General features: G+C 35.1%; 1 protein-coding gene across 1 annotated transcript in view; it reads right to left on the bottom strand.

The window, feature by feature from the left end:
* Nucleotides 1-12,360, bottom strand: part of SYN2 (synapsin II) — a 127,546-nt gene that overhangs the window by 47,367 nt on the left and 67,819 nt on the right. The window contains exons 6-7 of the mRNA XM_026857877.1: nucleotides 2,696-2,758; nucleotides 153-295 (exon numbers count right to left, since the gene is read on the bottom strand). Coding sequence (XP_026713678.1) covers nucleotides 153-295; nucleotides 2,696-2,758 — 206 coding nt within the window. The remainder of the gene's footprint in view (nucleotides 1-152; nucleotides 296-2,695; nucleotides 2,759-12,360) is intronic.

Here is a 12,360-nt window from a genome sequence, read left to right as displayed (position 1 = left end):
TAGAAAGTCTAAAATACTGTCTTTCCAGAGAGTATGACAATGGAGGCATGGAGTCACCACATCATCTCAGAGACTCATCCAACAGTCTTAATCTTATTGGTGCTCATCAGTTTTGAAACAAAAGGATGAAAGAATATAAGTTTTTGGCTCACATGTATGCTTTGTAGTTACTGCCTATCTTTTGGATCCTGATGTCATATTTGGAGTCTATGAAGGGTTCAGTAGTGGCGTAGGTCTGAGTAAGTGCTACCACGCTGGCTATGTCCTGAAAATCGTAGTGGTTGTCTACCTTGATCTGTAGTCATCATACCACAAGTAAACAGCATATACAAAAGAAAAAAGAGTAATTAGGAATAAAATGTAGAATTCAGTTGCAAATGGCATTCATGAGAAGTATGTTTTTTGACAGCATCAGTTTATAAAAAAAGTATCTGATATTTTAGCTAATTTCTAGATTCTATAACATTTCTGCATTAAAGTATCTATTTTTATAGGCAAAATATTACCTGTTCATCTGTAGAAAGCAATTTGCAGACAGTAGAATTTTAATTTGCTTTTGATTTTTTTTAAGTGGTGATTGTTAATTTTAGATCTGAAGGCTTTAGAATTTTTCAACATGTGACAATATGAAACACTAATTTATACAGAATTCTTGTTGATTCTGTAAATTGCTCATGTAACTGAATGTATGTGGAGCTCCCCATGTATTATCAGATCATGCATGTCCCAGGAGGTCATGATATCCCGATGAGTGTACATTCACATGGAGCACAGAGGGTTGGCTCAAGACAGCAGAACCAGTTTTTCTCATTTTTCCCACTTCTCTGCAAGGAGTCAGGCTTTCTAGAAGTAGGATTTTCTAGTTGGGGAACACTATGCTAAGATGGTGAATGGTACTAAATCCATCAACTTTAAAATCTTGAAATAAGAGGGAGATTGAAAAGTGGAGAATATTGATTTAGAGGGAGAGGGAGGAGGAGATTTTAGAGGACAGGTGGAGGACAGAGACATTATTTTTGAACAGGGAGGGCACATCTCTACAGCTGACTTAAAAGGAAGGTGGCTGAAGTGGGGAGAAAAAGTGACTCAGAAGAAAAGTCTTAGAGTTAGTAGAAATGGGGAGAGGGAAACTGGAACTCCAACACACTAACCCAAAGCACATTTCAGAATGGGGAGAAAAGGAGGCAGGGATTAGTATTTTTCATGCTATGCAATATTAGGAGAGTTTGCAACTTCACAAACCCAGCTTCTTGTTTGCTTCCACTGTCACCTGGTACTTAAAGTGGAACCTACGGGCCGGAGTGCCACAGCTGTGAGATGGGACTTGTATATTAAATGGAGTCTGGTGAAGCTAAAAGAAGTCATAAGGCCTAAGTATTTGCTCTCAATTCTCAGATGGAGAACAACACAGAGTAATTTGGCATTTGAGAGCCACAAAACCAGACACAGTGCCTGGTTTCGACTTAGTTTCTGAAAACTTAATAGCATATGCATGCCTATGACCAATGGAAACACTACCCCTAGCAATGCCTTTAGGGAGGACTGGGGTATGAGGAGAACCTTTATTTGGACACTGACAGTAAGCATTTCACCAGAAAGACTGGCATTTAATCTTTAAGGATTTAAAATATTTTATAGCTAAAAAAATATCTAGATTTCTTTCTAGACATTTGATATTCTGGACATTTCTGTGCATTATTTCCCTTTTGTATAAATGAGGGGTGAATATTGAAAGTACAGTATAAACATTCTAATACTTCACATATGCAATCCACAGAAACTGCAGTTTAGGTAATTAGTGGTTAATTCTGCTCTCAATTAAATTGGCTGCTGGATTTCCTCTGACTTACTAAATATGAAATAAAGCAGAACAATCATCAGCAAAAGTACATAACATGCAGTACAACTTGAATAATTACTGAATAAAATACAATTAAATAAGTTTTCTATTTCTTTCGCTAGTGGCAAATATGTTCATGGAGCTTTTAGAAATTCAAGATGATAAATGTAACTATTCTCTGATAATTTGTTTTAAAATCTAAAACACTTAAAAGCACTGAAGTATTTTCAGCAAAAGTGGTTAATCTGTAATGACTAGAAATTTTCACTGATATCCATGAAAGTGGGATTTAAATTATCTCCCATTGAACCATCATTGTGAGATAAGTGATATCAAAACAACTGTACTCACCACTGAAATGCAATTACTTTGGAGAAAGAAAGCAGCAGTTATATAGTGGTATGAGACAATCACAGAGAATACATTAAGATAGGAAATGAATAAAAGTTCAGTATCAAGCTGAAACTAATAAAGAACCAAGGCAAAACCTTCCTATATTCCCAGGTCCAAAAAGTTGGACTGTGCAAACAGACCTTGACTCTTAAAAAGTTTCACTCCAGTCAACTAAATTAATAAATAAGGGTTTGCTTCAAGAAAGCATCTCAGCCTGTTTCAAAGAATGTCCTATGTAAGACAATGCTTAAACTGAAAAGGCACCAATGTGAAAATATATTATGTGTTTTAACATTTTCCTAAAGAGAGTTGCTTTAAAGAGAGTTGCTTTCTTGAATAATATACAAGAAGAGATCTTCAAGGGTAGGGATCTGACACAGAATTTGGACAGTGGAAAGTTAACATGCGTATTATTTCAGACAAACACCCAGCCTCCTAACATGCAGTAAGTAGAGTTTGCACCTTTCCCATGCCTGAATGAGCATGTCCAATCTTCACAACAACAGGAAATGTTGGCATTGTTAGCTAAGGGGGAAAACAAAAAAGACATGTTAGAGAGAGCAACCATGAGTTAAATGATTAAGCTACATAATTTATGAAAATTATTTAAGCATACTGCAGCCAAAGCTGGTTTTGCCAGGTACTTATTTAAACTGCTACTCATCTATGTAAGACTTTCTTATTCCCAATACATACAACTAGTGTACTTGTATCTTAATCTTTTTGTATGACTTTCTTTCAACTTCACTTTTAAGCTGATTTTCTGCTATTTCCTATTTTATGCATCGCTACTGTTTCCTGACCCATAAATTCACACTTTCCAAGGTTATAATCATTAACAATGTCAAATTAATCACCTTTTCCCTTTTCCCCTTGACTTCCATTATTTAGCAAACTTGTAAATTCTTTCTGTGACCACTTATGAAAGCAATGATGTCTAATTCACAAAAAACCACTTTATTTAAAGGCAGATCATAACTTCTGTTACAGAATATGGAAGTTCGCTAGAGAAGGCTCCAGTTTCTGCATAGAATGCAAGTAATAATTCAGTCATTGATTAGGAAATTAAATATAAAAAGGCATGTGAATATGCTTTATTCAATCAAATAATAATGATTCTGTCTCAGAAAGTTCTGTGAATAATCAGTTTTACTTCTATCATTCACTTGAGGAAGTTTTGGATTTCCTAGTCATGAGTACAGCTGGCAATTCTTTGTGTCTTTCTTCCACCTAAATTGTACCTATATTGAACCTCTATCAACCAAGCATAAAACCAAACACTTAGCAGAACAGGATTACAACGAGAAATAAAAAACTGAATACCGTCAACATGTAATCAAACTGGGCAGCAGCATGACAGTAGGTGTTACGGGGTCTGAAACCTTCATTAATAATGAATTTTTAACACAGTAAATACAACCAAAGGCAAAGCTGATGCTTTAGAAAATAAACTAAGAATTCTTAGAAATTTTATGATAAATTTATTTTCCAAATATTTAACAAAGGATTGTCAAGAGTCCACTCCTCACTGTGCTTTGCACAACATTGCACAAAACCACACAAATAGATATTTGCATGGAAAATGTCATGGGACTGTAAATATCAACAGTAAGATCAAGAGATAAAGAACAGGAAGGTCACTTGGCTTTTGGTAATATCCAAGCCTATTTGTAGGGTTACAAAGCTAATCAATAATTTAAGGATGTCTGCTTTAAACATACTTTAACTGAAAGGGAAATCTGCATGAGAACAAGCGGGCACTCACTGCAAGGTACAGACTCTATACCCCTTGCTATCAGATTCCCAGTACCACACCTGAATCTCTTTCTTTTAATGGACTTTCTCTGACTTTCCTAAAATGCATAATGATGCAATATTGTTTTGTTCTGGCTTTTTTAGGACATCTAAGCCAACCAAACCAAGTTGCCTGTTTTTTGACAGAATCTCAGTTTCTGCTCTGCCTGATCAGAAGAAAAAGGAGGAATCTTTGGATCTGCTCTTTTAACATATGAGAGTTTTCAAAGCCTGATGAAACTACAGGGACCTACAGTTGCCATCTATGCTACACAGGCCATGGAGATTTTTCACTGATTTCTGCATCAAACCCAAACTTAGGGCTAGTATGTCTTTTTGGGAGAAAACCAGATTTTATATAAAGACTTGCAGTTATGAAAAATGTACTGCAATCCTAGTTAATTTATTCCATTAGTTAAGTAAAGATGTCAAATATGTATCTTCTGCCAGGGCAGCCTCGAGATTTGAAATCAAGGATTACCACCACAGGCAAGCAGACCATTCTGAAAACCATCTCTTATAGTGCTTTATATTACATGCATAACTGTAGCTGCCACATTTCAGTTCCTGTGTAAAGGTAACTTGTATTTTTTGCAGAAATTATGGCTACTTAGACTAACACTGTAGGAATCAATAACTATGAAAACTTTGGAATTATTTTATTTAGCTCTTGTTTAGGAACCATTTCAAGTATTGATATTTACACCCAAAATATATTTAATTGCTTTTTACAGGTCTGTTCCAACCTAAACAGTTTAAGTTAAAGCATGTAAACATGAAAAAAATTGATTAGTTTCAAAATAGCCAAAAGCACTTGCAAAAGCATTATACAGTAAATGTCACCTATATAGAAATTTAAAAATAAAGTTCTTGCTAAACTGTAGGCATGCAAAGTCCTGTATAGTCAACATCTAGTCACTTATTTATTACTCTCATATTTTAAAAGTAGCCACTTATTTTCTTCATAATTTTTTGGGGAAGGATGAGGAACAAATCATTGCCTGACTCAAAATTCGTAAGGGCAGCACCACATTTTATGATTGAACTATAAACCACTGAACTAGGGTTTGTAATGGAAATGCTGGCAGACCTCTAACTATAGCAATACAAATGACACTCCTGTAATTAAGAGGACTACGTATCTTCCCATGATTCCAAAGCTGTGGAATCCTCTGTAGGCCACAGGAACAAACACTAAAATAAAATAAAAAATAAAAAAAAGAAATGGCTTTCTCCCTCAGAAAAATGCACTAACATCATTTAAGGCAATAGAGTTCATTTTGCTCTGGAGTTCAGTATCAGGATTTCATGTGGTATACCACATCCCAGCACAGACAAAGAGAAGAGGTGGTAGCAGGGGAAAAAGGCGCTGAATAGTGCATTTCAAACTTCAGACAGAAAAAACACAGAGAGCATAGAAGGCAGACAAATACTAAGTTATCCCAGTGCTTCTCTTGTTGGTATCTATCGCCCATGCCAGTCCCATGCCAGGGCTGATGAAGTTGCAGTTGTTTTGGTTTTTGAAGCTTTTGGTTTCCTTTATTCCTGCTCTTACTTTAATTACCACAGTTTTCCCTTTGTACATGGGGACTAGACTAGACATGTCATCATGCAGTCACTTCCCTACCACTAACTGGTTTCCAGTTGTGTGTGGTATTGTTCTGTCAAGCAATAACAAAGCCTGAAATGTCTTATTGCAATGATAGAAAACTTGATCTGCATCCTCCCCTCGCCTCTTCCCAATCTGCTCTTTTATGTTAATTTCTCTCTTGACAGAACAGGCAGTCTCAAGACTTTTCATACATTTGGGTCAACACACAGGGAAAACTTACCAGCTCCATGGGTTTCCTTTTATTTTACATTATAGTTACTTGGTAGAGAGATACCTTGAAAGAAGGTCTTGCATTTGTCAATGGATCCACTTTAAATAGAGCTGTTACTAATAGGATTCACTGCATGTTTTCTTTTAAATATATTATTGAAGAGGAAATGCCATTTTACAAATATATTGCTTACTCTTCAAAGGTTTTCTTAAATTCAGAAAAGTATAAATTCTACTGTGACAATTAAAAACCAAGGAGAAATATCAGAAAAGATCAACAACAGAAATTACATTAAGAAATTTGGCAAGTGTGTATGTATGAGAGATGGAAATGGACTACACTGCATGAACTCTTGGACTTACACATAAGATAGATGCAGTACATCTGAATATTAAAAAAAAAAAAAAGATAAACAGGACTTCTGTTTTAACTTAAATAACAACTCAATAAATTCATTATTAAGTTGAGAAAAACCAGACTATATGTCAGGTATGCAATAGAATTTTCCATACTTATATATATGGGTATGATTGGATTGGTAATAAATATCAGTAGCAACTGGAAAAACTGTCATGCTGAGATACATTACTGATATTTGCTAACATGATACCATTAATCAAAATAATGTCACTGCGTATTAAAATGTTTTATCAGCTTCCAAAAATTACAAAGATAGATTCAGTCTACACACTTTCATTTCTGTGGTTTTAGCTTCTTATTGTTATTTTAAATAAATGTGAAGTCTCGTTTCAACAGAATCTTCACTTAGAAAAGTTGCAAGGCTCACTTCCGTGACTAAGACCAGGTACTACTAGTAGTAGCTATGACTTTGATCTGTGAACTTGAAGACATGTTCCCTAGGAGAGCAAAGAATAGATCATGTTTTGCAGATAAAAGACAGTAGTAAAAAGATCTTTTGAAGCAGAATCCTTAAAATCTAAATAACAGAAGTCGATTCCTAAGTTTCAAACTGGAAAATATTTAGCATGGAGATTGCTTTACTGAAATGACATGTTTTAATGGTTTCTGTCATATACTAGTAACATGAAATAAATGTACATACTTAATGACCAGACAAATCTAATGCTTGTCTCCACAGGGCACCTTCAAACTGGGAGTTCACTCACGTTTGACATGAGTCTTAGTGAGTATAGCAGTAATACTTTAAAACCTCTTGGCAGACTGGGCACTTGTCTAAGTGTCAGAGGTCTAACCCTCTCTTGGTTAACAGCACTGCGGAAGGGTTCAATGACAATGAGAATGGGGGATTAAATATTAAAAGTGATTAAATCTGTAATGGAAATACAACAACAGTATATATGGGTTTAAAATGTGACTGTAATATCCTGTCTGAAAAATCTTCATATTTTTAATAACATGTCCCTCTTTTCCCTATCCAAATAACCATATATTAGTATTTTTCATTCAAGAGCTGATTTGCATGCTGCTTAACTCTTTACTATCACTTTATTTTACATAACTACAATTTATTTTATTATTTTCAAGGCAGTCCAGGTGAAAACAATTCTTTTAATGGTGTATGAATGTGACTACATTTGATTGTGTAATGGACCTAATATGTTTTCTTAAATTAACACATTTGAAGTTAATTGGTGTAGTCCTCACAGGAGTGATTTCTCTGAAATGAGTAGATTTGTTTTTTCAGCCATATACTTCCAGTGGACCTACAGCAGCTGACAAATTGGCCCCAAAATCTGCATTTCACTGGGAGAGCTTCTAAATGCCATGAGATCTGGACTCCACAATCTTCACAAGTAAACTGGAGGCCAGCGTACAAGACTCACACTTTCAAACCACTTGCGGCACCAACTGCAATATTCTTAATTTCTTTACAATTACCGGTAATAATACAGACAGCAACCCCTCACTGGGTTCACCATTCATCTTTTACTAGAGCTATTCATATTAGTTCGATAAGAACAAAGACAGTACAGAAGAAACTAATAACACATTATTTCTCCAATTTTCCATTTGGTCTTTTTCTTTCCCATACTACTGACAGGCAACTAGCAAAGTAATTCTAGTTGCAGTGAAGCTATTTAGAGTTATGAATAGACGAAGAACTATGCTAAACAGGAGTTACACTCATGGAATTACTAAACTCAGGGAGAAATTTGGCCCAATATTCTGAAGTTGCTGAATAAATGTGAATTAAGGCAAGTGTGCATTCACGGCAAATTATTATTATCATCACAGAAGCATGTTTCTCACGTCATCAAGTCTCTCAGAATCAGGTCATGACATCTGTTGGGTTAGGTAGCGTGAGACGACAAAGCTTTTTGAAACTGCTGGTGTTGGGAGCAGTAAGTTATCAAATCAACCTCATTAAGGCTTGAAATGTTTCGGATTTTTACTCTTTTGTTCATGTAAGTTATTACATCAAATGTTCCTTTTCCAAGTTGCTAGGATGATTTGCAAACTGGACTTAAACACAAATTAGGTTCAAAGATTCAATAGTTACTGGTCCGAATCTATTTTAAATGCCTGAAATCTGCAAAACAATACTGTACTACTCTTCTGAAGTGTCAAGATATTTTCAATATGTTGCATACATTATTTCCATAAAAGATTTAGGGCTGGCTTATTTTGATCCCACATATTAATAATTACACTGAATGAACAGGGAAATGCAGAAAATTCAATCAATTTCAGAAAACACTGCAATTACTGGTCTGCTTTTGCTAGAAGATAAGAAAAAATTGCCAAATTAAAACGGTTAAAAAAGAAACTGATCAAATGATATAGGTGATCAAAAAGAGCAAGCAAGTACTTTGCGAATTGCTGTTGACACATCAGATAATCATTAAAAACATGGGTTCCAGAAGACTTCATGAACAGAAAAAGGTTTGAAAGCTCCTGACCTCTGATCTGAAGACGCATAGTTGTAAATACCCAAACTGGCTGCGATCAGGACATATTTCACTTTTAAAACCAAGCATATCCTGCCAGCCAAAAATTAAGAAAAAATGGTTTCAAATAAAACATACAGTCTCCCCCTTACTTCCCTCTTGAAAGTTGGTAGAGGATTTCTTTCCTGTTGAGAAAAGGAAGGAATCTATATTCTTCTGGAATACTTCATTTGTTATCCAAACATAGAGTGGTGGCACAAGTATTCATCATTCAAAGCACCCTGGTATATCCGTTGGCCTACAACATATGGCAGGCCAACAGTTACCAAGCCTACTATGCTTGCTGTGTTGAGATTACCACTTTGGAACTGCTATGTAGTATGTGAAGATGAAATACAGAAGAATGAAGAATATAAATTGGGCACAAAATTTAAGAAAGCCCCAAACCAGAGAACAACCCAAACCAATGAACAACACAAAAACTGCTCTGTGGAAAGGAAGGGATTGAAATAGATGCTACTACTCTGATCTCTCTGCAGTTAATTAACAAAATTATAAAGCTCATGAATACTGATCTGATTAATGTTGTTCTCATGAATAAGTGGCCTATTTATCTGCACATTATACAATACTGTTTCCTATATTTTCACTGCACTTTAAGGAAAAATAAAAAGTAGAATCAGTTGTCTGGCGTAGTACTTCTTACTAAAAAGTACCTAATACTTCTTCCCGAATTCATTGTTACTATTTCCTTTAAACTGAAATTTGTGTACTGTGCATGCAGTTCCAGGGTAGCGGCAGCAGCAGGGAAAAAAAATCCTCTTACTTGAACATATCAACAAGAGTCATGTCCTTCCAGTGAACCTGACAAAATAAACTTAACTTGTGTTTTAGAAAGAAACAAAACACACATTGTAACTAGAGGCAGCTGGCAGCACCATTAGTCTGGTGAATGTAGGTTCACTCTTTAGGATTTGTGTAGCGATCAGACGTTTGACATCTCCTTCTTGAAAACATATTTCTGCCTTGTCAGTTTGTTCTGTTCTAAACTCAAGACAAACCTGACTCTTGGTCAGAAATCCTACTTAATTATTTTTTTCCTGAATGGATTCTAAGTTAGTTGCAGGATGTGACAGAGTTTTACCATGATAATTTTTGAAGGAATTGTCTGATTAAAAATCAACTTTGAAATCACAGAACTGTATCCAACTGGTCCTGTTACATTCAATGACTACAAGGCACCCCACCCCCATCCATACATGTCTAGGAAATCTGTTGGTTATTGGCACTGTAGGACGTTTTTATAGATGGTAACACTGCCTAGAGATCTCTATATAAAAGCACGGTGAGTAGTCACTAAAAATACCTTTTTGTCTTTTATCTAGCTTGGAAGCACATACACTCTTAACTTCAAGCTTGAAAATGAAATGCTGTGTGCTAAATTCTGACAGTTATAGATACTTCAGCTGTTTAATTTCTGACCAACATACTCTAGAGACTATAAATTTCATGTGTACAAGTTATCTGATAACAATAAAGCTGACTTACAATTAGAAGCACTTCTCCTAATTAGATGAGCATGAAAACCTAAAAAGCCAGTTAATTTCCTGATTCTTTTATTGACATCACAATAGCAAGGGTATTTATTATCACTGCTTCTTAACATTTCATCTGCATCAGTGTTTTAAAATTGAAGATTCTTTGTACTATGAGCTTACAAAGATAAGTATCATTTTATTGTATTAATCTTTAATATTTGGCTACCTAAAGATTTCATAAATGTGCTTACCATGCTTTTTACTGTAGAAAGAAGTATTCTAGGTTGATATACAATACCTCTAGGCATCATTATCATCCTCTATAATCTGAAGTGAAGGTTATTTAGTGAATGAGTAGATGGCTACATAGTTAACCAGCACAGTCTTCAACTGTATTACTGTTTGTATTTTTCCTTATGTAATGGAATAATACCTACCCTTTCTTATTTCAGAGTTTTCTAGTTTATAAGTCTGGTTTACTTAGATTGTCATCCTGTGATTTCTTCACTGTAAGTCTACGAAATTAAAATAAATCCTTAAAATTTAAGCTTCATACTCTAAAGTGCACAGAGGTTTGTAAGTTCTTCTGCAATTTAAGTATTTTTGAACAATGATTAGAGTAACATAAGCTATTTTATTTCCAAGAGATATAATTAGAATTCTTGTAAATTTACATTGAATTCTTCTAACTAAGATATAATGTAAAATATAATCAAAGCTGTATATAAAAACAAAACTAGGCAAAGATCATCTAAAGAAAGAAAAAAAGCCCTCTGCTGGCAACAATACAGAAAACAGTTTTTTGAAGGTGGCATTCACCCTGGCTTTAATGTCCTCATGGTTGTGTTGAGTAGAAAAGCCACAACAGGAAAAAAAAAGAGGGAGGGGGAAAGTAGTGACAAAAAACCCCAGTTGTTGCATAAACATGACTTACCTCAAGTTCAGTGTTTAAATATTTATCTTTCCAATAATCCCCAAGCAAAGTTCATTTAACCACTCTAGTTCCATGTAATTTATTTGTGGAATATGCATCAGACTAAATCTAATTTTGCTCTGCTTACTTTGGAGAAAGGAAATTAAAAGTGAAATAATGACGGTAGCCTTTTATTCATTTTTTTCTTTCCCAGAAACAGGCAGGAAGAGCCCTAAACCAATAAACAAGCAGAAGATGTACTTTCTCTGGTCTATTTGGTTTTAAGAAAACACAATCTCAAGATAAAGCCCGAGCTCAGCCACGCAGAAACTCTCCGTCACCAGCAGGGGTAGCCCAACATATTCCTCTCTTGATTAAGAGAAGCAGTAGCATCATGCTTAGACAGCTGTTATTCTGAACAAACACAAAAGAATTTGAAGATGTTGAGCCAGATTTCCCACTGCCTCGTACCTTGACAGAAAAAAATAGGTGTAAAATTCTATGTGTATGCATCAAAGTTTTACACCCGCTTTACACAAGTGGCAAACCAAAGGAGAATCTGATATGCTTTGTATTAATGTTCTAGAAATAAGGGCATTAAAGAAATCTGAAAGCTCAAGTGGATAAAAAGAGTAGAACTTTCATTTGATTAGTGTGGCAGGTAGCCAAAGAGAGGTAAATTCACCTTAACTGTGGTTTCTTTATTCAAAACAGAGGATTAAAATGGCTTATAAACTAAGTAAGTGGAATATAGATTGGTCCCAGAGAAACACTAGGGTTCAATTCAATTCAATTCCCACATTCTCCATATTAATGGAAGCTGATGCAAAATTGGGTATTGTGAGCACCCCTCGTACACACAGTGCCTTCGACTGCCACTAGCACCACCTCGTAAGATTGGATCTTAAGAAACCTTTTCTCTTGGTACTCACTGAAATCAATGCCAGTTTTGACATGATCTTAGTGTATAAAGTGACACTATAAAGGAAATCTGAACCAGGAAATCAAACAAAAATACCTTTGTCCTCACAACTGTTTTTCAGTTAAAAAATAATAGTTATCTAAATCAACACAGAAGTGATCTGATGGTAGAAAAATCTATTTTCGATATCTGTACAGCATGAAACCAGAACTTGTCACTAGCAAGAAAAACATTAAGTGTAATGTCAATGAATCAAAAAGATCAGTT

The sequence above is a fragment of the Athene cunicularia genome, assembly GCF_003259725.1.
Source record: "Athene cunicularia isolate RWA chromosome 12 unlocalized genomic scaffold, athCun1 chr12_part1, whole genome shotgun sequence".
NCBI classification, from domain to species: domain Eukaryota; kingdom Metazoa; phylum Chordata; class Aves; order Strigiformes; family Strigidae; genus Athene; species Athene cunicularia.
Note: the sequence above shows the minus strand (reverse complement) of the source record. Positions and strands in the feature narration are given on the sequence as shown.